The sequence below is a fragment of the Panicum virgatum genome, chromosome 9K (assembly GCF_016808335.1).
Source record: "Panicum virgatum strain AP13 chromosome 9K, P.virgatum_v5, whole genome shotgun sequence".
NCBI lineage: Eukaryota > Viridiplantae > Streptophyta > Magnoliopsida > Poales > Poaceae > Panicum > Panicum virgatum.
The window spans coordinates 18,666,889-18,693,671 of NC_053144.1; the positions used below are offsets into that span (position 1 = coordinate 18,666,889).

The 26,783-nt window shown below is 47.0% G+C and overlaps 2 protein-coding genes across 3 annotated transcripts; one reads left to right on the forward strand and one right to left on the reverse strand.

The window, feature by feature from the left end:
- Positions 1-10,994: 10,994 nt before the first annotated feature.
- LOC120648559 (transmembrane and coiled-coil domain-containing protein 4-like) lies at positions 10,995-14,910 on the forward strand. Its single transcript, XM_039925307.1, has 15 exons — positions 10,995-11,206; positions 11,317-11,398; positions 11,503-11,877; positions 11,986-12,151; positions 12,227-12,379; positions 12,524-12,621; positions 12,783-12,874; positions 13,089-13,159; positions 13,230-13,365; positions 13,573-13,632; positions 13,723-13,805; positions 13,912-13,988; positions 14,114-14,184; positions 14,267-14,324; positions 14,414-14,910. Exons 1-15 carry the CDS (start codon positions 10,995-10,997, stop codon positions 14,537-14,539), a joined length of 1,860 nt encoding a protein of 619 aa, XP_039781241.1. The 3' UTR covers positions 14,540-14,910.
- Positions 14,911-15,136: 226 nt separating this feature from the next.
- On the reverse strand, positions 15,137-25,136 carry LOC120650539. 2 transcript variants are annotated; one of them, XM_039927696.1, is made up of 13 exons: positions 24,479-25,136; positions 24,300-24,379; positions 23,494-23,675; positions 21,548-22,499; positions 21,083-21,210; positions 20,220-20,279; positions 20,073-20,123; positions 19,912-19,982; positions 18,756-18,901; positions 16,825-18,663; positions 16,595-16,752; positions 15,824-16,481; positions 15,137-15,709 (listed from the first exon to the last, which is right to left on the reverse strand). In XM_039927696.1, the coding sequence occupies exons 1-13, from the start codon at positions 24,931-24,933 to the stop codon at positions 15,408-15,410; spliced, it is 5,082 nt and encodes a 1,693-aa protein (XP_039783630.1). In that variant the 5' UTR covers positions 24,934-25,136; the 3' UTR covers positions 15,137-15,407. The 2 variants fall into 2 exon arrangements, with proteins under 2 accessions (XP_039783630.1, XP_039783629.1); XM_039927695.1 differs by having other exon boundaries at positions 15,137-16,481.
- Between the last annotated feature and the right edge of the window lie 1,647 nt (positions 25,137-26,783).

The window sequence follows — 26,783 nt, forward strand, 5'->3', positions numbered from 1 at the left end:
GCACACTTGAGGGCTAAGTTTGCAACCCTCTGTTTTTGCCGGACCGGTCTGACCGTTCTGTGTACCGGTCTGATTGGTGTTCACGCAGGGTTTCCATGCAGACCGGTCTGACCGGTTGGAGGAACCGGTCTGACCGGTTGGGCAGAGGCAGCACACTAGTGTAGTTGTAGGTCCTTTTTCCTTTGGAACTTGGTTATTTCCGCTGTAAAATTTGTAAACCATGTAATTTATGTACATTATGTAAGCTATTTTGTATTTGAACTCGGTTTGTGAAAACTCTTGTATCGTAGTTTGTCACCTTGATATATTTTCAAGTATTTGTGGTGCTTGTACCATCTGCGCCCACCCTCACGTGGGACTACCGGTGTTGTTTCGATCGGGCCGTGAGTTGAGAAAGGATCACCAAATTAAACCATTAAGCTAATGCGCCCGATATGTTCAAATAACGACCATTACACTTAATTTAGAGTTGTAATTTGGCGGTTCCGTCACAGCTGGTATCAAAGCCGAAACACACTGGGGGTAGTACGAGCTTGACTAATTTACAGATATTAAAAATTAAAAATGAATTTCTGACTTAGGATAAAAGTTGTTTAACGATATGGGTGGGATTACTCGTAATAGCCCTGTATAGTATTGTTACAATTGTGAGTAGATGTTCAGTTTGGTTGAGAGATTAACGTAGGACGCTCATGCATCATGTTATTGTAATTCCTTTGCAATTGAAAGTTTCTATTGTAAGTCATGCATTATGGCATTCATTATTTTCAATTGTGTTTATGAATTTAAGTCAAGGGTTGTCACCCGGGTCTAACACCGAGAGTTTTAGTTCTGGGTGGTGACCGGTCTGACCGGTCTTTGACACTGGTCGGACAGGTTGGTCCTCGTGCAGTGTCATGCAGGCCATGCAGACCGGTCTAACTGATCTCCTGCACCGGTCTGACCGGTTGAGCGCAGACAGAAACCCCTAAGTTGTGCCTAAATAATTTATTTCCGGTGCTTTCTTTCATGATTCGGATATTAGTTGCAGTGATGATTATTTTTATGTAATTAGAAAAATGTAACGAATCCAATCATGGTTGAATGCAGAATGACAGGCCCACCGAACCCTCCTGATTTGGCTCAGGCCATTGCGGCCATGCTCACCGGACGAGACGAACAGACGGCACTCCTTTGGGAGATTGTGGAGCAGGGCAGAGCGCAGCGGCCTGAGCATCACCACCAGCTAGCTGTCCCTAGATATGAGCAGTTTCTTAGCAGATAGCAGATAGCTGGCTCCGGACTATAGAGTCCAAGTTCACCCTGCACCCGTACAATGATGGGGACAAGGCCGGATTTGCAGCCCAGCAGCTCAGTGGTCCTGCACACACATGGTGTGACAATCATGTGGCTATGTTTCTGGCGGGCACTCGATTCACCTGGACGGAGTTCAAGAACGCCTTTAGAGCACATCACATCCCTGCAGGGGTCATTCGCAGGAAGCTCACAGAGTTCTTGGCCCTAAAAAAGGGTAACAACAGTGTCCTACAGTATGCCCAGGCCTTTAACAATTTATCGCAGTATGCGGGCTACCACGTGGACACAGATGAGAAGAAGCAGGCTTGCTTCAGGTAGGGGCTCAGCAGTAAGCTCCAGGATCGCCTGGCTATGATTAAGTTTGACACCTTCAGTGAGCTGATCAATGGAGCTATCATTCAGGAGGATGCCCATTTGCCTCACAAGGCAGAGAAGAAGAGAAAGGCACCGGCAACGGGATCTTCGAGCAGCACCCCCAGAGATTTCGTTTGGTGCAGTCGGGCCCATAGCGAGCCCCCTTTCAGCACTAGCCACAGCAGCAGTGGGGATACAGGCCCCCTCAGTACACATCATCACAGGGGACAGCCAAGCCTCATGTTCCTCAGCAGGGTGAGCAGAAGGTATGGGTGCAGCAGCCGGGGATGCGCCCCAATTTATTCCCATGCTACAACTGTGGGCAGCCTGGACATTTCGCACGCAACTGCCCGATGCCACCGAAGCAGGGCCAGCAGTCCGGTCAGCAGAGTCAGAAGCAGCAAGTGGCTCATTTCAAACCGGGACAAGTGCACTACACCACCCTTGAGGGTATTCCTGAGGGAGCTCCAGTGATGACGGGTATGTTTTCCACAAATGATCAACCCGTTACTGTGTTGTTCGACTCGGGTGCATCTCACACCTTTATTAGTAAAGAGTGTGTTACTAGACTTGGACTGGGTGTAGAAAACATGTCGACACCGTATCATATTCATTCACCCGGGGGTCAACTGATAACCAATCAGACTACCAAGCAAGTGCCTCTACGACTTCATGGAAAAAATTTTATGACCCATTTGATCATGTTGCCAACCCAAAAAGTGGATATCATCCTCGGTATGAATTGGATGAAATTTCATGGGATTATTCTGGACACCTCATCACGTGCGGTGCACGTAAATTTTCCCATTCATGGTTCTATGACATTGTATCTTATGAGCCCCACACCGTTGACCCATACGGTGAATCTTGTCGGGGACAAGAAGCTAGAGGACATACCAGTGGTATATGAATACACGGATGTTTTTCCAGATGAATTGCCTGGAATGCCACCTGATCATGAGGTGGAGTTTGCCATTGAATTGCAATCGGGAACAGCACCAATTTCCCGAAGACCTTATCGGATGGCACCGAATGAGCTAGCTGAGTTAAAGAAGCAATTGCAAGAATTGCTTGATAAAGGATATATTCGTCCTAGCACTTCGCCTTGGGGCTGTCCGGCGCTCTTTGTTAAGAAGAAAGATCAAAGCCTCAGGTTGTGTGTGGACTATAGGCTTTTGAATGTTGTCACAATCAAGAACAAATATCCCCTTCCCAGAATTGATATTATGTTTGATCAGTTATTCGGGGCCAAGGTATTTTAAAAAATCGATCTTTACTCTGGTTATCATCAGATAAAGATTAGAGCTGAGGATATTCCCAAGACGGCCTTCTCCACCAGATACGGGCTCTATGAGTATCTGGTTATGTCATTTGGGCTGACGAATGCCCTTGCTCACTTCATGTACCTCCTAAATTCGATATTCATGCTTGAGATGGATAAGTTTGTCGTGGTTTTCATTGACGACATTCTTATATATTCCAAGAAAGAAGAAGAACATGCTGAGCATCTTCGCATTGTTCTCCAGCGTCTCAGAGAGCATAAGTTATATGCTAAATTCAGTAAATGTGATTCCTGGCTTAAGGAGGTTCAGTTCTTGGGCCATATTATCTCTGAGGCGGGTATCTCTGTGGACCCCAGCAAAATTCAAGATGTATTGAATTGGAAGACTCCAGAGTCTGTTTCGGAGATCCGGAGTTTCCTTGGGCTAACAGGGTATTACTGGCGGTTTGTTCCGGACTTCTCAAAAATTGCTAGGCCCATAACTTAATTACTCAAGAAAGGGGCGAAGTTTGTTTGGGACGACAAATGTGAACAAGCTTTCCAGACTTTGAGAAAGTTATTGATGTCGGCCCCTGTTTTGACTCAGCCGGACATTACTCGGCCTTTTGATGTTTATTTTGATGCATCAGGTACGAGTTCCCACTGTGTCCTCACCCTTATTTAATCCAGGCGGCTATTATTCGGCCCTTGATATGTATTAAATGTAACAGGTATGGGCCTCGGCTGTGTACTCATGCAAAACCAGAGGGTAATTGCTTATGCTTCCAGAGCCCTCAGGTGGCATGAGGAGAATTATGCCACGCATGATCTGAAATTGGCAGCAGTGGTGCATGCATTAAAAATTTGGCGCCATTATCTTCTGGGCAACCCTGTTCATATATACTCGGACCATAAGAGTCTCAAGTATATCTTCACCCAGAGCGAGCTAAATTTGCACCAGAGGCGATGGTTGGAGTTAATAAAGGATTATGACCTGGAGATTCATTATCACCCGGGCAAGGCTAATGTTGTAGCCGATGCATTGAGTCGAAAGTCAGTTGCAGTTGCATCTCAGCCATAGCAGTGCACGACACTTTGTGCCAAGAAATGGAGAAGTTGAACTTGACTATGGTGTCTGAGGGTACTCTTACTAATCTTACCCTCACTCCAACACTTCGAGATCAAGTTATTGCGGCTCAGAAAAATAATATTGGCATGGCAAATATTAGACAAAAGCTCATAGAAAATGACCCTCGAGTGGCATGCTTCCATCTAGATGGCGATGTTGTTTTATGGTTTAAGAAATGGTTGGTGGTACCTAAGGATTTAGAACTCCGAAAATAGATTCTTGATGAGGCTCATCTCTCTAGGTATTCCATTCACCCGGGCAGTAACAAAATGTATTAAGATCTCAGGCAGTGATTTTGGTGGACAAAGATGAAACGTGAGGTCACCAAATATATGTCTGAGTGCGATATCTGTCAAAGGGTCAAAGCAAGTCATCTCAAACCTGCTGGCATGCTGCAGCCTTTGGATATTCCTTCGTGGAAAAGGGAGGATATTAGTATGGACTTCATTGTTGGTTTGCCTCCCACGTCAAAGGGATATGACTCTATTTGGGTTATCGTTGACCGCCTTACTAAATCCGCTCATTTTCTTCCAGTGAAAACCCGTTATTCATCTCACCAATATGCTGAGATATATATGGCTCGGATTGTGAGTCTTAATGGTGTACCCAAGACAATCATATCAGACAGAGGCTCACAGTTCATTGCGCGTTTCTGGGAACACTTGCAGGCATCTCTGGGTACACAGCTTATTCGCAGCTCAGCCTATCACCCACAGACCGATGGTCAAACTGAGCGAATCAATCAAATTCTGGAGGATATGCTTAGAGCTTGTGTGCTCTCTTACGGCAAGAAATGGGATGAATGCCTGCTGTTAGCAGAATTTTCTTATAATAACAGCTATCAGGAGAGCATCAGAATGGCTCCTTTTGAGGCGTTATATGGGCGGAGGTGTAGAACTCCATTGAATTGGTCAGAAGCCGGTGAAAGGAATGTATTCGGCCCTGATATGGTCAGTGAGGCAGAAGAACAGGTCCGGTTCATACAGGAGAATTTAAAAATAGCTCAATCCCGGCAGAAAAGCTATGCGGACAAGAAACGTCAATCAGTCTCGTTCCAGGTGGGAGATCATGTCTATTTGCGGGTATCTCCAATGAAAGGGGTCCAACGGTTCGGTGTGAAGGGAAAGCTCGCCCCTCGCTATGATAGGCCTTTTCCTATCATTGAGCGATGTGGGCCGGTAGCATATCGCCTGGAACTTCCTACCCAATTATCCGCGGTTCATAATATTTTCCATGTCTCTCAGTTCCGAAAATGCCTCCGTATTCCAGAAAAGGTGATTGACGTAGAGAAGTTACAAGTGGAGCCCGATCTTACCTATCCCGAGTATCCAGTAAAAGTTGTTGACCACAAGACTCGGGTTACTCAGAATCAAACCAGTAATTTTTATAAAGTGCAATGGAGCAATCATTCCGAGTGAGAAGCTACATGGGAGACTGAAGAATTTCTTCAATCCAAGTATCCGGAGTTCTTGGCTACTCACCAAGGTACCCCACATTAACCCCCAAATTTCCTTTTCAAAGTTGAATTCCCATCGTAAATCTCAGGACGAGATTTCTTTTAGGGGGTAGGATTGTAACACTACAGGTGTTAATCTTCTGTATTTAACTTAAATATGGTCGTTAGATTCAAACTTACGCAACAAAGCAACAAATCAAAACAACTCCTGTCAGCCTAGGCGGGACTGGTCTGACCGGTCGAAGCAACCGGTCTGACCGGTTGAACCTGGGTTAACCATTTTTGGGGCCCCACAGCATTTAAACCACTCTCTCACTCCCTCCCTCACCAACTCCCTCATTCCCGTGCTCAGCTCACCTGTTGAGCTCTCTCCCTCTCATTTTTCTTTCCCAAACCCTAATCCCCAAATCCTCCTTCTCCATTTGATTCCAAGGCCTAGAACGGATCAAATCGGCGTCGGGAAGCATCATCTCCTCGATTCCTTCCCTAGTGTGCAGTGGATTCAAGCTCTCCACGGGGGAAAGACTCACTCAAGGTATTTTTGCTTGGTTTGGATCGATCTCCTTTTCTAGATGATCTTAGGTGATTCCCTCTTGTCAAAAATGTCCAAATGTATCCCTGAACTAGTCACTAGAAGGGTTTCAACTTTGGTGGGTCGGTTGTGGCGCAGCAAAGATTTCAGTTCTTGGAGCTAGGTCTAGGCAGGACCGGTCTGATCGGTCGAAGGGACCGGTCTGACTGGTATCATGATTGGGTTGAGAGTGACCGGTCTGACCAGTATTGGGCACCGGTCTGACCGGTGTGGCAGTGGCTGAGAGAGGTTAATAAGGGGTTGCTAATGTAAATAGTTAGAAACTAATTGGGTTATTGATTACTTATAAATTTTGCAAATCATGCATTCATTCTCTCATATCATATGCATATGCACACATGTAGCAGCCGCGGCGGAGGAGATTGTATACGAGGTGGTTGCGGAGCCACAGGAGCCGCAGGGGCAAGCCCTGCAGCATGAAGATAGTGGGGAGTCGGCCCAAGGCCCATCTCACCCTAGCACTGAGCCGAAGACTCAGTGCAAGTCCCGGTGCACATCCTATTATTTGAAATTATGACACATATATATGCATTTATTACTCGTGCATTACGTTTCAGGAGTTGATTGGAACCCTAGTTACATGATCTCTAGGTTTCCCTGAATTATACTAGCATGTATAGGACGATAGAAATGCTATGCTTAATACTTCTCGATATAAGTCGAGTGACTTCTTGCACTCGCGAGATATAGGATACTTAGAAGTCGAGTAATTTCCGGTTACTCGCGAGATATGGGTTATATACTTATATACAGTACCTGAGTTGTTGAAATTGACATGGAAATATGAGACCGGGCGGGGAATGGTGATGATGTATAGGTATGACAGCAGGACAAGGTTTCTGGGTGTCTTAGCCCCGTCCGAGTCGATTGAGGACCGTACCGTTGTTGGCCCTACTGATCATATTTGAATTGTACTAACTGCATGCCGGGAGTAGGAGGTAGTCGAAATCGGTAAGCCTAGTACTGCCTCGCTTCGAAAGTACAGAACTGCATCACCACCCCTTAGGGCGAGTCGAGTAGTCGCGGAGAAACGGGATGCATATGTTTACTTTTGGTGGTCTCACGTTGAGCTCGACTGACTATATGAAGGTGGGGTGGTTCTGTAGTTCGAGGCGGGGAGGGGAAGGGTTGGTGCGTGTGGTCCGACGGGACATACGCATGCCATGTTAGTTATGTCTATCTTGCAAGGTTAAATCGGATCGATTCGCCGTCAGTCGCTCTCAGATATGAGCTCCTTAATCACTGCGTCGCATCGTAGTATTATGATGGGATAATGAGTGTATTTATAAATCTATGATGATAAAAATATTGAATTATTATTGATTGCACCACCATGTTTGATATAGTTGTTTCGTGCAAATATTAGATTAGAGTAAATTTATATAGAACCTGGAGCTAAAATATAGAAATTAAGGAATTACTTTAGTCGCTTTTTTGCAAAATAACCACAAGCCAAAGCCTTGCATGTCTAGGTATGTGGGCTAAGCTATACCCACTGGTCGGGTAAGTCTTGCTGAGTATTAGATGCTCAGGGTTTATTTCCACCCAAATTATTTCAGGACCCCAGGACGTCGACTTCTGCCCCTGTTGTGTCAAGTTCATCCGCCGGGATGCAGCAGGGTGGCAGGTCGTGGAGCGAGACCCTTAGGTTAGGGAGTCGGCTGGTTGCACACTTGAGGTCTAAGTTTGCAGCCCTCTGTTTTTGCCGGACCGGTCTGACCGGTCGGTGTACCGGCTGACAAGTGTTCACGCAGGGTTTCCATACATACCGGTCTGATCAGTTGGAGGAACCGGTCTGACCAGTTGGAGGAACTGGTCTGACCGGTTGGGCAGAGGCAACACACTAGTGTAGTTGTAGGTCCTTTTTCTTTTGGAACTTGGTTATTTCCGTTGTAAAATTTGTAAACCATGTAATTTATGTACATTATGTAAGCTATTGTGTATTTGAACTCGGTTTGTGAAAACTCTTGTATCCTAGTTTGTCACCTTGATATATTTTCAAATATTTGTGGTGCTTGTACCATCTGCACCCACCTTCGCGTGGGATTACCGGTGTTATTTCGATCGGACCGTGGGTTGAGAAAGAATCGGCAAATTAAACCATTAAGCTAATGCGCCCGATGTGTTAAATGACGGCCATTACGCTTAATTTAGAGTTTTAATTTGGTGGTTCCGTCACAACTTGATTCATAACATTTGCCACTGTAACATGAGGATAATATACTATATTATATAGGTTGGGAAATTGTTCTTTAAGTGGTTTAGATCCAACCCAAATATGCTCCCAAAATTTGGTTTGTGAACCATCTTTTATCTTAAATGTTCCACAACACAGGAAATCTTCTCTAGATTTTAACAGACCTTTCCAGAAATGCGAATCTACATGTTTAATTTTAACGTGAGAAAGACATTTCAAACTCAGATATTTATTTCTAAGTAAAGTCTGCCATGTGCCATCATCATTCAGCAATTTAAATAACTATTTGCTTAGTAGACATTTATTTGTAATCTCAAGATCTGCTATTCCTAGACCTCCTTGATTCTTTGGACGATACAAGATATCCCATTTGTTCATTTAGTTAACGAGCCGAGGCAGTCTAGCTCGTTATCTAAACGATCTAGACCGAGCCGAGCCCCTATTCACAGGCATGACTTTTTTTTTTTAAAAAAAAAGACAACTTTCTCGTTAAAAAAAAGAAATAGTCACTGATTTGATGGACAACTCAATGGAGTGGACAAATGTATGCCGAAAGCGAAGATAAATTATTCAGAGATGCGCAGAAAGATAGCTTAGCTAGCTAATTCATCGTTTGCGGTAACTAGCAGTAAGTTTTTTTCACACCAAATCAGCAAAGTCATAGCCAGCAAAACAGAACGTTATAACGGATATCGCTAGGTTCGGTCACCGGCCGGCCGCGGCCGCCCCGGCCTCAAGAGGTCGCCGTCGCCATCTGTTCGCGTAGTACGCGGCCCGTTCGTGTGGCTGCCGCGCGCGCGACGTCACTCGCCGGATCAGCCGAGCTGAGGTGAATGTGGAGGAGCAGAGATACAGTTTTGCCAGTGTCGTTGCTGTCTCTTTCTCTAGCCTCCGGAAGCTGCTTCCCATATTAACTTGCGTCCGAAGTTTCCCGAAGATAAGCTTGTACGATACAAACAATAATGTGGATTGTGCTTTTAAATTGCATTGCACGTTTGAATGAAAATTACCTGTCATGCACAACGTACGTCGAGTCGTAGACTCTAGCGCGATTGGATTACGTGCGGGTGTAAATCAGTGATCTTTCGTGTGCTTCCAGTCCTCTTTGTTCAAATATCTGTACTGCTTCTTCAAAATAAAATTCTAATTTAAAAAATAGTATAAATATTTGAATTAAAGAGTATATTAGAGGTGCGGATCACCGATTTGCGCCGCTAGACCGGATTGTGATTTGTGGATATCGGATGCTGCTCGCAAGTCAAGTGCTGCGACGTCTCTCTCTCCAAAGGACTCGACGCCCAGCGATCATCTTTACTACCACACGCCTCTATCAGTAACTGGTTTCTCGCTCAATCGCTCCAACGATCTTCCGAATATTGTGTCGTCTGAACATTTTGATCCGGTCGGTCATCCGTCATCCTACCACCAACCCTGATTTAACAGCCGACGCGGCCTTACTTCACAAAAAAAAAAAAAAAAAAAAAAAAAAACAGCCGACGCGGCCGGGCAGCACTCGCCTTTTTTCTCGTTCGGTGGGGGCGCACACGAATCGGCATCGGATAACATGGCCAGGCACCCAGAGGTCAGCCCCTCTCTTTGTCGCCGATCCTTCCGGCCGAGGACAGGCTCTGCTCCCAGCCACGAGATCTGGAGCTGTCGGAAAGGCTCGGCGAAGGGGGAAAAAAAAGATGATGGAAACATCCATGAGAGCGGCCGTGATCCATCCCTAGGGAGGAAGGCTTGGCTGGGACCTTGTCGCCCACCGGCGTTCGTCCTCTCTCTCGCCCGCGAAATGCGCAAGCACGTCGTGACAGCGGCGTCCAACGAACAGGACGTAGTACGCCGGGAGCGGTTGAACCAACTTGAGCGCTCTGCCTCTGAAATCAGACGTAATTAGAAGCCGTATAGAACGATGTGATACTTCACTTTTAATTTGGTAGTATGATTGAGTCGATCGGCGTGGAAGACGACGTTCTTGGTCAGGTTGAAGATGAGCTCGCCCAGGTCCACGGCCTCGCCGCCGCTGGACGGCGCGGCGCGCACCAGCGCCGCGGACTCGTCGCGCATGGCCACCCACGTCTCCGCGTGCCGCCGGCTGGACCGCTGGAGAGCTTCTTCACGCGCAGCTTTTGCGCATCTGCCGTATTGCGCGAACGCCATGTCGGCGCGGTCGTCGGTCAGGTACGCCATGGCGATGGCGGCGGGGCGGTTCGAAAACGCGCCCGTCCTGCGCCGGCAGCACCTCGCGCGCGTACTCGGGCCGGCGTCGACACCGCGAACGCGTACGTGTGCAGCCAGCCCAGCCGCGCCGGAGGTGCAGCAGCCCGCCGTACTGCTCGGCCAGCGCCGCCAGCCCGCGGTGGTTTCGTTTCGACGAGAAGAAAATTCCACGGGCCCACGGCAGACACCGTGCTGAAGAATTGGGCTGAACAGACAGGGAGTGTCAAGGGCCGGATCGGGGCGTCCTTGAGTGCAGCCCAAAATATCGCTGGGCTGCAATTTTGGGCTTCCCGGCAGGCGGCCCACAGGCCACGGGCACGGCCCGGCCCATATGCCGACCGAAACCGCACCAAAACCGCGGCGCCCCCACCAGGGATCGACCACCCGCGCGCGCCACGTCTCCTGCCAACCCGAGCAAGCAGGCAGCCACCACCCCGCGGCCGCCCGCCGCGCACTCGCCGAAGATCGGGTCCCCACCAGGCAGCGGCCATGGCCTCGTCGACGCTGGGCCAGACGCAGCGGTACGCGGCGGGGGCGCTCCTGGCGCTCGCGCTCCGCCAGGCGCAGACCCACCAGACCGTCCTCCTCGGCTCCCACGGCCTCGACGACGAGCCCCACCCTGACGAGGCCACCGCCGTCGAACCCGACGCCCGCGACCTCTGGACCCACGAATCCCGCGGCCTCCTCCGCCCCGTCCTCAGGTGAGGATCGACCGTACCATGGCCGGCCTCTCCATTCTTCCCCAGTGCATGCTCGCATTCTCCATCTGACAATGCATGATCCGTGAGGGGTTCTCGTGCGTTTCTTGTAGGTTTCTTGAGATCGACCCAAAGGCCTGGCCCGGGGTGGAGAAGACGGCCGCGTCCTCTGATCCCAAGCACCACATTGGCGCCGTACGCACCCAACGAAACGCATGCGAAATAAAAAGATTTAATTAGTTCTGAATTCACATCGTTTTAGCGGCAATTCGTCTTGACCCATGCGCGTCCTGATGCAGTTTCTTCGAAAAATCTTCGAGGACGAAGACGACGACGAGAAGGCCCGGTCCGAGAGATCCGACCAGGAGCTGGCGCTCGCCAAGGCCGTCGACGCCATGGCGATGGGCCTGGAGTGCGGCATCATCGAGTCGGCGGCCGAGGCACTCAGATCAGCGAGCTGCAGCTCCGGCGACGGCGACCCGGCGTCGTCGGCGCGCAGCAAGGACCACCGGAAGATGGCGGCGCTGTACATGCTCCTCTCGGCGTGCGTCGCCGACGTGAACATGGCCGAGGAGGGCATGGGCTCCCCGCGCGTCACCAAGGGCTACGACGCCCGCCACCGCGTCGCGCTGCGGCTGCTCGCGACGTGGCTCGACGTCAAGTGGAGCAAGATGGTCAGTCCTTTGAGCCATGCCGCCATTCATTCTCCACTGCCAAGAGACAACATTAATTGTCGCATCCCCTCGTGTACAGCTTTGTGATTGGGCATCTTGGCATTGTAGGAAGCTGTCGAGATAATGGTTGCTTGCTCTGCTATGGCTGCAGCGAAGGAGGAGGAACAGTCACGTGAGAATTCGTCGCCGAGAAGCAGATGGGAGAACTGGAAGCGCGGCGGGATCATCGGCGCAGCCGCGCTGACAGGAGGAACGTTGATGGCTATATCTGGGGGTATGAACTGAATTCGCATGGTTGTGTACTCTAAATGCTCAAGTTTGCTGAACTTTTCTGCTAATCCGACGACAGGTTTAGCAGCCCCAGCAATTGCTGCAGGGTTCACTGCTCTAGTTCCAACATTGCATACACTTGTACCTATAATCGGAGCAAGTGGTTTTGCTGCTATAGCTACTGCTGCTGGGCACACTGCTGGTTCTGTAGCAGTCGCAGCATCGTTTGGAGGTGAGCGCCTGAATGTTTTCGAGTATTAGTGGCGATACTTTGCTAATTTCACTTTCTTTTTCTTGATTTTTGCCTCTAGATTAATGCCAATTCAGACATGCGTAAATAAGTAGTAATCAATCATCATCTAAATTTTGAAATCAGCTGCTGGAGCTGGGTTGACTGGGACCAAAATGGCCACACGAATTGGGAATGTTAAAGAATTTGAGTTCAAGGCCATCGGCGAGAACCATAGCCAGGGTGTGAGTTTTTGTTCTGCTTCTATGTGCAGTGTGACTTTGATGCTCAAATGGTCCAAGGCGGCACACAGCGCTATTCTCTATTGTCTTTTAGGACCCCCAAAAAATATGGGAATGAAGTTTATTGATCAGATTATCTATTCATGAATGTTTTTGTCTTCCAGCGCCTAGCAGTTGGCATATGTATTTCTGGATTTGCTTTTACGGAGGAAGATTATTCGAAGCCATGGGAAGGATGGAAAACTAACTTAGAGAGGTACCTATTTCTTATGTAGTTTCATATTACAGAAGTAAAAAACCATGACTAAACACAATGCATTCTGAATAAACATATAGAGTTCAGATAGCATGGATAGAGATGAGTGACGCATGGCTATTATGTGTGTGAAAAATAGCTTGCAATGCATAATTATTTATAAGATTGTCTTGCATAACTAGAGGATAGATGAAATTCTTGCTGATATTGGCAGGTACATTCTGCAGTGGGAGTCTAAGCATGTAATTGGCGTCAGCACAGCAATACAGGATTGGCTAGCCTCAAGTAATTTTCACTTGAGCACATAATTGCACTTAACCATTATATTAATAAAACAATCTGGTTATCACTGCAGGAGTTGCATTGGAGTTGATGAGGGAAGGTGCAATGCAGACTGTGTTAAGTGGTATCATTTCAGCATTTGCATGGCCTGCTACCTTAGTTTCTGCTGCAGACTTCATCGACAGCAAATGGGCTGTCGCTATTGACAGGTGCCATTTTGAACTCTAATTGGCCAGCATCTGATTATCATTTTAGCGCTTTTATATACGATGTAAATTGTTGAGCTGTGTGAAACTGAATGTCACTATATTGTAACATAAGAGAACTATTAAATTTTGTATTATTTCTTAAATTTAGCCTAGTCTAGTGGAATACTAGCTGTTATGTTCACAACTCAATCTGGTATATTCATCCAGGTCAGATAAAACTGGGAAAATGCTTGCTGATGTTCTGCTCAACGGATTGCAAGGAAGCAGGTTCTTGCTCCTGCCGTGTACTTTCTTCCGCAAATCAACTTCACTGTCTTAATGGAGCTAATATCCACACCGGTACCCAAATCATTCCAGGCCTGTCACTCTGGTCGGGTTTTCGCTAGGAGCTCGTGTTGTGTTCAATTGCTTGCAGGAGTTGGCGCAATTGGGAAATAACGGTACCTGTAAATGCCTGCTGGACACTGCAAACCTTTTTTTTTTCTGCGAGAGGAACATTTCAAGTCAATCTTTAGCTTACACTGCTAACATGTTTGTGATGGACAGAGGGAATCGTTGAGAGAGCTGTGCTCATAGGCGCACCAGTTTCAGTTCAAGGTGAGATGTGGGAGTCAGCCAGGAAGGTACGATGAATCTGAGCGTGTTTCCTCCTCTGCAAATTCTGTTATGTTGCTCCAAACAACGCAGTGACGAAAGCTTCCTCCCTGAAGAAAACACCATTTCTCCCAATGGCCTTGTGTCTTCGCAGATGGTTGCTGGCAGATTCGTGAACGTCTACTCCACAAACGACTGGATTCTCGGCATCACGTTTCGCGCCAGGTACAATCCCACTCGTGCTAGCATTTCGGAGCTCATACTTTTGGTCTGTGCTGGCGGTGACTGATGAACAGCTTCCTTGCAGCCTGCTCACGCAAGGACTGGCCGGCATCCAGGCCGTCCAGGTCCCCGGAGTAGAAAACGTAAGCCTCACTTGGCATCCAACTGATCAGTAAAACGTACTCCTCTGTGCTGTGCATCCATTTACCTGGATTTACTGCTGGATGCACAGGTTGATGTCACCGAGCTCGTCTTTGGGCACTCCTCCTACCGCTCGCTTGTCCAGGAAATTCTGGGCCACCTTGAGCTCAACAGCTACTTCCCAGTGTTCCATCCCTGCACGCCCAGGGCAAAATAGCTGCTGCAGGGATCCATGCCCGGTTCGTCGTCTGCACAGTCGCCGGTGGAATTCAGCGACGGGTTGTAGTAAATAAAGGGATGATTTGTGAGAGGAATACGCCTGAAATCGCTGTGCTAATGATGTGCCTTTTACGACTTGTATAGAAACAAATGATACTCACTTGATCTTAGTGACAACTTTGCCGGACTGCCTCTACCTCAGCATTGGTTGCATGATGGGTGCTCCGGTGCCCGGAGATGGTGCCTCCGGCCGGGCGCCGTCGTGAGCCTGGCCACGTCGACACGGGCGGTGCCATGGTGAAACCGCAAGCGACATCGTCCCGAGGACACGGGTTGTGCCTTCTTCAGAAGTTAGTATTTAACCGACTCTGTTCGGCTGGCTGTGGTTGATGTTGATTTGTTATGAGAGAAAAATACTGCTGGTTGAAATATGACTGATGGCTGGTTTGGTGTGAGAGAAAAATATTATTAACTAATTGCAGCCGAACAGAGTAAGGTACCGTGAGGGTGAAGGTCGTGTCGCGACTCGCTACAGCTAGGCAGTAGGTTCACACGTCGATCGTCAGCACTTAGCCGCCCACCAGAAGCTGCTCCGTTTAACCGAACAGAACGTTGCATTCACCCTTCAAAAGTGGAGTTGGAGTACCTACCTACACGGCCACAAATTAGTGGGCCCTATAAGCTTCAAATCCTAGTTTAATCGTATTCCTACTGTGATGGATATACACTACTAACAACCTGGTGGGGCAACACGGTTAATAAAGCTTTGCTCCTATACTGACTACAATTTGATTAGGTGACCATATGAGCCTATACAAAAATTTGAAGCCGACGAGACATGGCGCATCGTTTTGCTACCGCGGAGATCAACGGTGGAGGTACTGGCACTTCGAACCCTTCCAGCAGTGGCCATTCTCGTAGTATTTGCAGACCCCTCTTTGGGGCTGCCCTCTCGACGACGACCTGGATGACCCACCGCTGCCATGATCATGACGGTGGTCGTACCTCCGAGGGTGGTTTGAGCTGCCCTGCCGGAATTCGGTGCCATGGGAGTGCCTGTCATGGTGGCTGCCCCGACTGGCATTGCCAGAGGATGAATGCCAGCTCCTATTGCTTCCTAGAGCCTCTCCCCAACCTGCATTCTTGTCGCCATTTCCCTGTCTCTTTGACAGTTCCCGAGAGTTTCCGAGAGCTTCGTCCCAGACAGAAGTACTATTATCACTGTTTCCCTGTCTCTTTGGGGCTTCCACATAGTGCCTGCCTGTTGGTGTAGTAGCTTGGTGGGCTTCCACAGAGTGCCTGCCTGTTGGTGTAGTCGCTTGGTGACTAGACGATTTACAGCTTTTGCCGGCACCAGAGGCCGAATTAACCTTTGAGCTCTCACGACCTGACCAATGCAAACCTGAAGATTTTCTGGTTCCCTCAGGAGATGAACTTGTTCGTTGCCGACCATCAACTTTTGTGCTCCCATCTGCAGAAGAACCTGAGGGTTGCCAGCCAGAAGCTTTTGCACTTCCATGGGTGAAAGAACCTGACCTTTGCCAACCTGAAGCTTTTCTGCTCCCATCTGGCGATGTACTTGATCGGCACCATGCAGATTTTGCACTCCCCTCTACAGAAAAAACTGGTGCTTGCCAACCTGAGGCTTTTCTGCTCCCATCTGGAGATGAATTTGATCGCTGCCAACCTGAGGCTTTTCTGCTTCCATCTGGAGATGAACTTGATCGCTGCCAACCTGAAGCTTTTGTGCTCCCTTGTGTAGAGGGACATGATGGTTGCGAACCTGAATCATTAGTAACCCCTTCAAGAGATAAAGCTGGTGGTCTCCAACCTGAAGCTTTTGCACTCCTCACCAGAGATGAGCCTGAGGGTTGCCAATCTGAAGCTTTTGTGCTCCCATCTAGGGATGGACCTGATGCAGCAATTGATTTTGGTTTTACCTGAAAGAATCAGAAGCGCTATGTTCTTTAGTTAAAACACATTAAGATTTTTCTCTAGTCAAAAGATGAATCAGTGGGAAGCTTACTCCAGTTAGATATTTGAATAGCATTACCTTCTCTGTTTCTCCAGGACCTGTGGAGGCACTTGAGTTTCCCTGTCGCATCTTTTTCTCCCCTTGTGTTGGTAAAGTTTCAACAAAAATATTATTTCCTTGGTCTGCTATCACCTCCTCTATGATGCATGAAACATCTTTTCCATCAGCTCCAAGACCTGTAGAAGATTTTGTAAGATTAAAAGTTGTCAAGGAAGCAAACATAGAAAATAGTAGGCATTCTTCTTAACCTGAGGAAGGTTGGAGAGCAGGTGTTGGTGAAGGCATTGACCACATGTCATTTCCAGGGTCATCTTGTACACCCCACAGAGCAGAATCAACAGCTTCACCCTGATAGTAACTTTGTTCACCCCAAGGCGACAATGCAATAGGACTAGAGCATTGTGGTTGTTCTTCCTCAGCTGAAGCTGGCACAAAATTTTCTGAAGGCGCAGCTTCATGCATACTATATTTTTCACAGCTTTGTTCCGTTAACGATTCCAACACATCTGATACAGCAATCCCTTCAGCATCAGATACAGGATTAACCAGTTTGTTGTTTCTCTTTACTGTAGTCTCTTCAAATAGATGCTTCGTTTGAGTGAAAGTTTCCCTATCTCTTAAATGTCTTTCTTCTAGACATGATCTTTCCTTGAGTAGCAAGCTATCAATTTTACTAGCAGGTTGGCCCAACGGTTCTGATACAAAAGATATTGAAGAGTAGACGCATGTGTTTGTAGCTAAATCTTCAGGTGCTACTGATGTTGATCCTGAGTGGTTCATGGAAGGCTCCTTCCTCTCCAGTTTTGGGGTTGGACTAGGGTACTCAGACTCAACATCTTGAGTCTTTGAGGAAAACACCGGGCCACTTTTAGGTTCAGGAAGCTGATCAAATGGTGCATTCGATGCGTCAGGTCGGCATGATTTATGCTGATTCGTGGTTGCCTCAGTCTTAATAGAATTTGAGGTAGACGCAGACTGAATAGACACAACAGAAGCAGAACTCGAATCTCTGTCTTCAACAGGATTTGTTGGAGAACAGCTCTCAGGCTTTGCTAGGTCATGAGCGCCAGCATTTATTGCTGAACTCCAGTAACAGCGTTCCTGCTGGCACATGGCTTTGAACTCTGGCAGACTTGTAGTACTATGAGAAGTAGCAGGGTCCCTCTCAGATTGTTGTGCAGTAAGAACTGAGACTTTATGCCGATTACTCGTAGAGTCAGTTTGCAATTGGTCATCCATAAAACAACCGTCAGGATGCTGCTCCACATTACTCTTGTGACTATCATTCATGAGCGCTATGGTTGAATTCCACATACCACCATTGTCCTGACAACTGTTCCATTCACCAACCCGTTCATTTGGGACCCTCTCATCATGAGAGCTAGGTGGTGCAGATGAACCTGCTGAAGATAGAATGGTTGATGAATAGCTAACCTGATGCTGGACCTGGCCCTGCAAAGTGTGACCATCATTCAGTGACCTCCATGGTAAAGTTGCACCCAGAGACTTTGGATCTTCTTTTGTAGTATGAGAACCCTCAGCAAACTGCCTAGATGGTGCATAAGAATACGCGGCATTATAACCAATAGGGGAGGAAGATCTATTTGCAACTAAATCTGAGTTGATTCTTTCTTGCCCTGTGCCTGCCCATATTGATTTATCACTGGTAGAGAGTGCTGAAGACTGAACGAAATCTGTCTGCTGTTTCTTGAGCACTTCAGTCAACAGAAGCGAGTTCTCTTCACTCTCAAATGTGAGCCATATTCTCAGGTCGCGTGGGAAGTAACCTACCCACTTGGATAACTGCGAAAGAGTAAACGGCCCCTGAACAATTCCCTTAGGATCCTTGTAGAGCCAAACTTGTTCTGGCTCAGTGTTATTTGATACAGCCCCAAGCAATGCAGGCTCTGCTGCCTTGTTTAAATTAATGTTACTTCCTGCTCCTGATTTATGGCCTACATCCTCTTTTAGTGCACTACTGGTGTAACTGCTTCCATCCAGGCATTTCTGCATATGATTCTCCCCAGAATTCGATTGTGCTCCTTTTCTTCCTAGATCTTGTCCATTCTTATTTATTGTCCGATCAACTGCATACAAAATCAACAAGCAAATTTGCAAAAGTTCAATATAACCACAGCACATCATTATAGAATAGGAACAGTTCAGGTAGATTTAGTACCGGCTTTCTTATAATCCTGTTCTTCAGCAGATTCATAATTTGGAGCCATGTGGGGATCAACATGTACTTCTGGCACTTCATTAATCATTCGGGCTTTTTCTTCAGGAGTGTCCAGAAGCTGCAACTTCTCTACACACACTCTCAGTGTATGATACAGTTAAGGATCAAAAAATGATGATCACTAAGAGCATTTTTATGCCAATCATAATTGGCATAGGCAAGATGGAGCCTTAGGACACTTAAGGGTACAAAATAAATTCTAAGACAATTCTTTTAACAAGATTCTGACATCAAAACCACAATAATCAAAAGAACATCATAGCATAAAATCTTTGAGCTTCTATCAGATGTATCATCTCAGTTCAATAAAATTTTAATTGTATTTGTCAAAAGATGTAGTGATAGAAAATCTTTAGCAAATATCTCAGCAGTCAGAATTCAAAGAGAATGAAAAGACAAAGCTAGCAGGCCAATTCAAATGTGCAAAAAAGTGAAGGAAAAGAGGAATATCCTAATGGACATAAGAAAACTTTTCTGAAAATTTATAGCTGAACTTCTCCAGATTAGTATGAAACCCAAGGTACTTAGCAAACCCATAAAAGCATATTCTCAAGAAGTTCTTTTCTGAAACTTTAGCATATCCATAAAAGCGTATTCTCAGAGAGGTTTTGCTGAAACTTCAATAAAGAGAACTGTGAGTTTCCATGTTCTCACCAAAATACCAATGCCAAATAACAGTTTCCATGAATTAAAGGGTTTTTTTCCGACTCTCCATCAAGCATATGCAACTAAGCATACAATGGTGACAAAAAACAGCGAACTGCTACATATTGAGTTGCATCTTATACTTCAACCCCCCCCCCCCAAGGTGCAGGCTCCGCCAGGCCTCAAATGTGGAAATAGGAGTCGGCTGCGATTATTTTATTTAAGCATGCCCGCCAGGATTGGAACTCAAGATCTCTGGCCCTGATACCATATTAAGTTGCATGCACAAACCAATTCAACCCAAAAGCTTAAGCTGATGGGAAGAGGTGGGCAATTCACTTATACTTCAACACGCTAGATGATATATCCAAAACAAATGGTCCCCAGGAACAAAGGGGCAGAAAGAAATAAAAAAAAAGAACAGTAGCACATTACTGCAAGAAAAGGATATTGCTTTCGACGTCCAGTTTCACTAGCACGATCACGAAGATGGCTCAGCCTCTGCTTCTCATTTTCCAACCACTGGAAAATAATTTAACAAATAATGTCAGGTTATTCTTAAACAATGAAGGTTCAGCATAAAGCCAATGTCCCTTGATAGATTTTGCTTACATCTTTAAATCGCAGAGATTGGAAGATTTTAGCTTTCTCATAGACGTCTCCCTGAATTGATAAAAAGGAAAGAGGATATATCAGACTATGCATATTTGATATACTTGGGAATCAGATGCGCCATCATATATTGAATCACAGCAGTACCACTTTTAACCGGGTGGTTAGACCAAACTTCATACTCTGACGTAAGCGCTTGCATTCCTCCTACAGCACATGCAAACCTACATTTTAGAGAGAAGAAAGCACAAGAAAATATTCCACTGCTATAGTAATAAGGAGAATCAGAGATATTACATTTTAATAGCTAGAAAAATTACAACTGCAAAAAATAAAAAATAGTCCAGCATGTATATAATAAAAGAGTAATAGATTCACTATGGGGCAATTCTAAATTGCCAGCAACTTCTCAGGAATGCAAACAGTATACCACATCATTAGGGTATTTAGCCAAAAACAAGAACAGATTAAATCTTCAAGAAAATGAGCATCATTGTGTATTTCATCAGATTGAATGGAACAACTGAGATAAGATTCTGTAGACTGTTCAAAAAATGAAGTTAGTACTACAATGATACTCCACCAAATGCTGGTATATTTGTGCTATTAAATTAAGATCCAAATCAGCTTCACCAGCAATTCTAGCCAAAAGAATAACAATATATCTCTAGGTCTAGGTTGAACTAATGATTTCCATTGCTCAAGCAAACTTTAAATATACAGATTATGCTAAAAAAACATTACAAACTGCAAAGCCATTTATAATATTTTCGGTACCTAAACAAACAAACTGCAAAGCTATCAATAATACTTTTTTGTAATAAACTAATAACATTTATTTTTGCTAAAAGTATATACTGAGTTAATTAGCCTACAAAAAGATACTAATATATAACAATTTTCAAATCAGTTAGGTTCATTTTAGAATACTAGCCAGGTATTGAAAAATAAATGCCTCACTGCATCTCCTTGCATGCATCAGCACAGATTTGTTTTATTATTCTTTTTACCTCTGTAAAATCCTGATTTGAGATCGTATCCATTGTGATAACCTCTTTTTTATCTAAATTTGATATCTCAAGAGCATAATCTGTTGTCTTTTTACCGATATTGTATCGCTCTGCAACCTTAGGTGTACCTGCATATATAATAAAACGCTGGTTACGTAAGAATTTAGTAGCTCAGTTCTGTACTACTCCCTCCTTCCACGTTTATAAGGCATAGTGGAACATGGCACGATCTTCCAAATGATACTTTGACCATTTATTTATCATATATTATATCACTTATGATTATAAACTTATAATCATTGTAAACTATATTTGATTACGAATTCAATCATATAAATTTTACATTATAAAAATAAAAAATTAATAGTCAAATTTTTGGTAAAAAAATAGAAATGTTTGAATCTTGATATGTGTGTGTGCCTTATAAACGTGGAAGGAGGGAGTATGTAGAAGCAGTATTCTTACCAACAACTTTCACTAGACGGTACATATCTTGCTTGTTGCCAAGACCAGAAATTCTTATCCTCACAAAGGAGCCAGCAATTTTCTCAGAGAATGCAGCATCATTGTCAATAAGATCCTCCAGCAAGCTCCGACGCAAGTAAATTAAATTGATATTGTGCATGTCAATGGCTACATAGTCCTCTAAATTAGTTGTCAGTTCTCTTTCACCCTTCTTATGAACCTTCTTCCTCTTATCAGAACTTAATTTACCCATCAACTCATTATATCCTCCAGCATCTGCTTCGGCAGAATCTGAATCAACTGCTTGTTGACTATCTGCATTTAACGTTGGAGTCTGTTTCACAAGATAATGCATCTCCAGAAGCTTCAACATCTCAATATGACCAACACGTGGTTTTCTAAACAAATTGCTAAGCCTTGAATCACAGATCACCTGACTTTTTCTGTGAGGATCACGGAGGTTATTTTGCTTTATATATTCAAGCAAAAGAACCTGGACATCAGGCTGGGAAATATAGGAACTATCACCATTTCTCATGTGTCCAATGAACTCCAATAGCTCAGATGAAGCCCATTCTGTAACACCTGGCAAGGACATCCCTCCACTTTTCGATCCATTTGGTAAGCTTGCAGCACTGTTGATTGAGATTCCACACTGCCTAGCAGTAATACTACTGTCCTTTTTGCGTTTCTGTCCTCTTTTTCCTGAAAAATTATTCCGTCTTCGTTTCCTCGAAGAGATGTCAAAACTAGCATCTTGATCATCATTTGCATCATATAAATCATCTGATGACTCCTCTTTCTCTCTCCTACCAGCAGTAGTAGGGACACTCCAATGGCTCTTGGCACTGATTAGCTCTTCCAATGTTAATAAATGCTTCCCTTTCAGATCCAACCAATATAACTTGAAAAGATACTCCCAGCTATTTTTATCATCAAAATCAACACCAACCTGAAAAGTGTGTCAGAGGATGACCAACAGATTATTTCAAGATGTGCGCAACTAAACCTAGGATGGAATTATTGATCAAAGCATTTATATATCAAAGATAGTACTGCTTGTTTCAAGCAAGGTCTCTGCTGAAAGCAGAAGAATACTAACCAAATTTACTACCAATGCAGTGAATTTATCTGGATCAGTGTCCATTAAGTTAAGGCATGAGTTCCTAAAAATTACTTAGTATCTAGTTCACCCAGGTAAAAAAAAAGATCAATATATTACGACATTTTGAGTTTCAAAGGTGATGTTAATATCTTTTACTCAATATATAATTATATATCCTTCCTTTGAGCTAACACTAAATTTTTGCATGGTAAATTAACATCAAGTCAAGAAACCCCTGCCTACAACTTGAAGCTAATACAGGGGGCCAGAGCAGATTTGGAAACACCACAATGTAAAAACATCAGGAAAAGGAATGGTGTTTGATAGGAAAATTGCAAAGTTGCAGTATAATAAGGGATATTAACATAAATTCATGTCTGATGTCTCACTAGAAGAGATCAATAAAAAATTAAATAGCAGTATATGCCAGATCCTGCCATATAAGTTGTCATAATCTGGATTCGAACGTAAGCACGACCGATGGACATGCTGCCTTAGTCACTTGCAGTGCCAATTTATGACTTTTGTATGCCATGTCAGCTTGCTAGCTGTAAGTATCTATTAATCATGCATTTAAGTTTGAACGCTCAATCGCCAAAACTTAAAAGTACAAGGACCCAAATGAAGCACAAAATAAAGCTTGGGACAAATAATGGTATTACTCGATTGTATTTGGCCTACCCCAACTTGCTTGGGATTAAAAGGCTTTGTTGATGTTGTTGACTCGATTGTATTTACTTTTTCACTGAGAGCAGGAATAACTTTCTTCCTATACATATTTTTGTGTACAAAACGTTCCGTTATTGAAGAAATGGAAAGTATAGGACGAAACGTAGGGTACCTTTGCACCATCATCTTTGGATTCTATCAACAATATTGTACCATAACATGTATCACAGAAGCCCTTGTTCCCTCTAACACCAAAGAATTTTCCTTGTTTGATGCACCCTTTGCAGACGGAGTACGTGCAGGTATAGCACATGTATTGTACTGCCTTTTCACAGCCGCTGCATATGTGCCACCCTGACATGTGTGGCATCAAGAAAATAGTACACATGAAACGTATCCCTCATGAATTGTAATGATTCACACAATCACAATTCATCAATGTGATAAATCATCAAAACAAGATGCTTTTGTAGCTGAGCTCCTACCCAGATAAAATATAGTGCCAAAAGAACACATTCTTCTCTCCTCTGTCAATCCAAGTACAATAAATCCCTTTTGAATCCGGTCTTAAGCAGATTATTAAAAATCCGCAACAAAGATCCATTCTGGAAAATTCTATACTGCTAATTTTTCCCTCTCCTACCCATCTACATGGTAACATAAAATCATCTTCCATTTGCATGCTGGAGGTGACTGAGGTGGCAAGATTACCATAACTGGCTGATTTATTTAATGTGGTAGTATATGCATTAATTACCATCCGTTTGCTTGAATGTGAGTACATTTATTTCTTGCAAACATTTCCTATTTTTTCAAAAGCAATCTTTGCTTGCATTATCTCAAAAGTCATGGCATGTTAAAGTAGTAGTAATAACATCTACTTGAGCATTAATTCTGCACTACTGGTCGGTATCTATTCTACTAGAAATGAGTCAACATTGAAAAGAGAGAAGCCAGGGTTGAAGAGAATAAGCTCACCACAATCCCACTTGCCCCGAGACCGGAAGAAGGACTCGTCACGCTTGATGCAAGCAGGATGGTACACCTTCGGGCAACCCCTAAAGGCACAAGTGACGCCTATCAGCACGGGCAACCAAACTCCAACCTGCATTACCGTTCCGGGATATACAGCAGCAAATGGGCACCATCACACGTACCTCCGGTCGCAGACCACGAGGTCGCCCCCGTCGAAGCAGATGAAGCACACCACCTCCTCGTCCTTCTTCTTCACCGGAGCGGGCGCGGCCGGCGGCGGCGCGCCGTCCCTGTTCTTCGGCGGCCTCCCCCTCTTCCTCTTCACCGGCGCGGCGGCGGCCGCGGGCTGCGGCTGCGGTTGCTGATGCTGCTGCTGTTGCGGGGCCGCGCCCCCCATGATCGATCCGAGGAACTGCCGGTCGTCAAAACCCCCCTCCGCGTGGCGAGGCGGTGGCCGCTCCTCCTCTCTGGGCGCCGCAGCGGAAGGGAGCTGCATGTGCAGGTGGGGAGCGGGGGCCGCGTAGCCGCGCCGCGAGGCCGGCGCGGGCGGCGGCGGCGGCGGGAGGCGGAGCTCGGGCGGCCAGTCGGCCTCGCCGGGCGACAGCACCTCGGCGCCCGGGCCCGCGCCCCCGTCCATGGATCGGACCGCGGGGGGTGGGGCTCGCTAGGCCGGGAACCCTAACCCTAGCCAGGCCTCCGCCTCGCGTCGCCGCGGCGCCCCCCGTGAGGCGCGAGAGGGCTCCGGTTGGTGTACGACTGCGAGCGCGTGAGGAGCCCAGCGAGCGAGCGAGCGAGAGAGAGGGAGGGAGGGACAGAGGCGTGGCGGAAGCTCGAAACGGGAAGGCGTGGGGGTGGAGGGGGGGTGCAAACAGCCGCGCTGGCGTAAAACGTGGAGGGCTTTTCCCACCCGGTGAAAAAAAAAGGAATCGCCCGGTGGTTTTCGGCGTGGGGCGGCCTCTCGGGTTTTGGCTCCGCCGGGTCGGTGCGGCGCGGTGCGTGCCAGAGGCGCCGGCGACGGCGATGCGACGCGGCAGGAGCGAGGCAGGCGCACGGACGGTAGAGGGAAAAAGGCGGGGGCCGCGCCCTTTTCCGCCGCGGCGCCGGTCCCCCCCTTGACCGGGACGACCCCTTCCCCGGCGCGGCGGGCCTCTCTTTCCTGTGCTCGGCGCGGCGGCGGATTGGGCGGGGCGGGGAGACGTGTGGCCGTGAGACGGGCGGCCGTGGTTGGTCGCTGCAGTTATTGGCGAGCGCCGGGCGGTGGGCGCGAGTCCGAGGCGGTGGCCGTGTGCCGTGCGTGGCGGCGTGGGCGCGCGCCAACTTTTTGACCCCGGTGTTGTGCGCGCATGGTGCGGGCCTGCGGGGTGGCTGGGCGGTTTCTCGGGGTCACGCCGCGGTTCCCGGCGTGCTCCCGCGGCCGTTTCCCGGCTCCCGCGGGACGCGGGCGGGCGTCGGCTCGTGCGTGGGGGGCGCGCGCGCGCGCGTGCCACCGAATGGAGCGCCGCCGGTTGCTGGAGATGCACCGGAGCAGTTTGCGTTCGCGTGTGGTACTGGTACGTGGCTATGAGTGTGAGGGCGCCCGTGTTTACACCTAACACGGCGGGCGATGTGGGTCTTGTGTTACGCAGCCGCACATGATGGGCAGGCGGGCGGGCAGAGAGCTCCGGCCCACCCTCGCCCGGATCTTTGCTGGTCCTTCGTTGCAGGCGGCCACGACATGCTGCGCCGTCGATCGTGTGTCCTATCTCGCCCAGCCTAACTTTTTTCTGCAAATGCCGTAGGCTTCGCATTGCTCGATCGGTGTGAGCACGGCTCGTCTCACGTTCCAGCAGCTATATTTGTGGTGCATGGGGCAATTAAATGGCACTATTGTTTTCTGTTTATGAACGTTGGGAAAGCGATGGCAGTTACTTTTTTTTTGTCTACGGAGTACGGTGGTCTGTGACTGATAGCATAGCAGTTGAGTGAGAGGTTGGCCAAGCCAAGTCCGCTTAAACAATACTGTGGGTGTGGCGTGCCCCCATTTTCTTATCACAGGGGGGTTACGGCCCCTTTTATCAGCTCTTAGGGGAAAGCGAAAGCTGCTTTTGTTATTCGTGCGCGGATGAGGATGAAGAGAGAAGGCTACGTAATCCCTCCAAAAGCGCACAAGTAAAACTGCCCACCCAGGCCCACCGCGCAGAACTTGGGTGCGCAAACCAGCGTCCGAAACCATGCCGTTCCGTCGCGAACCCAAACACGCCGTGACGCGTCGTCGATCGCTTTGTTTACGCACGGAGGAGTTGCCGCCGACGCGACAGCGATCGACAAGCGGCCTAGCACCCGCGAAGGACGACCGAGGACGGCAGCGCCAGACACGGAACGGCGCGTCCGTCCATTCCGCCTGCGGCCTGCTGCTGCCGCTGCTGCTGCCGCCGTACGTGGGATAGCGGGTAGGAGAATGCAGGGCGGGGCATCATGGTTTACAGCCACACGTTACCGCTATGTGAG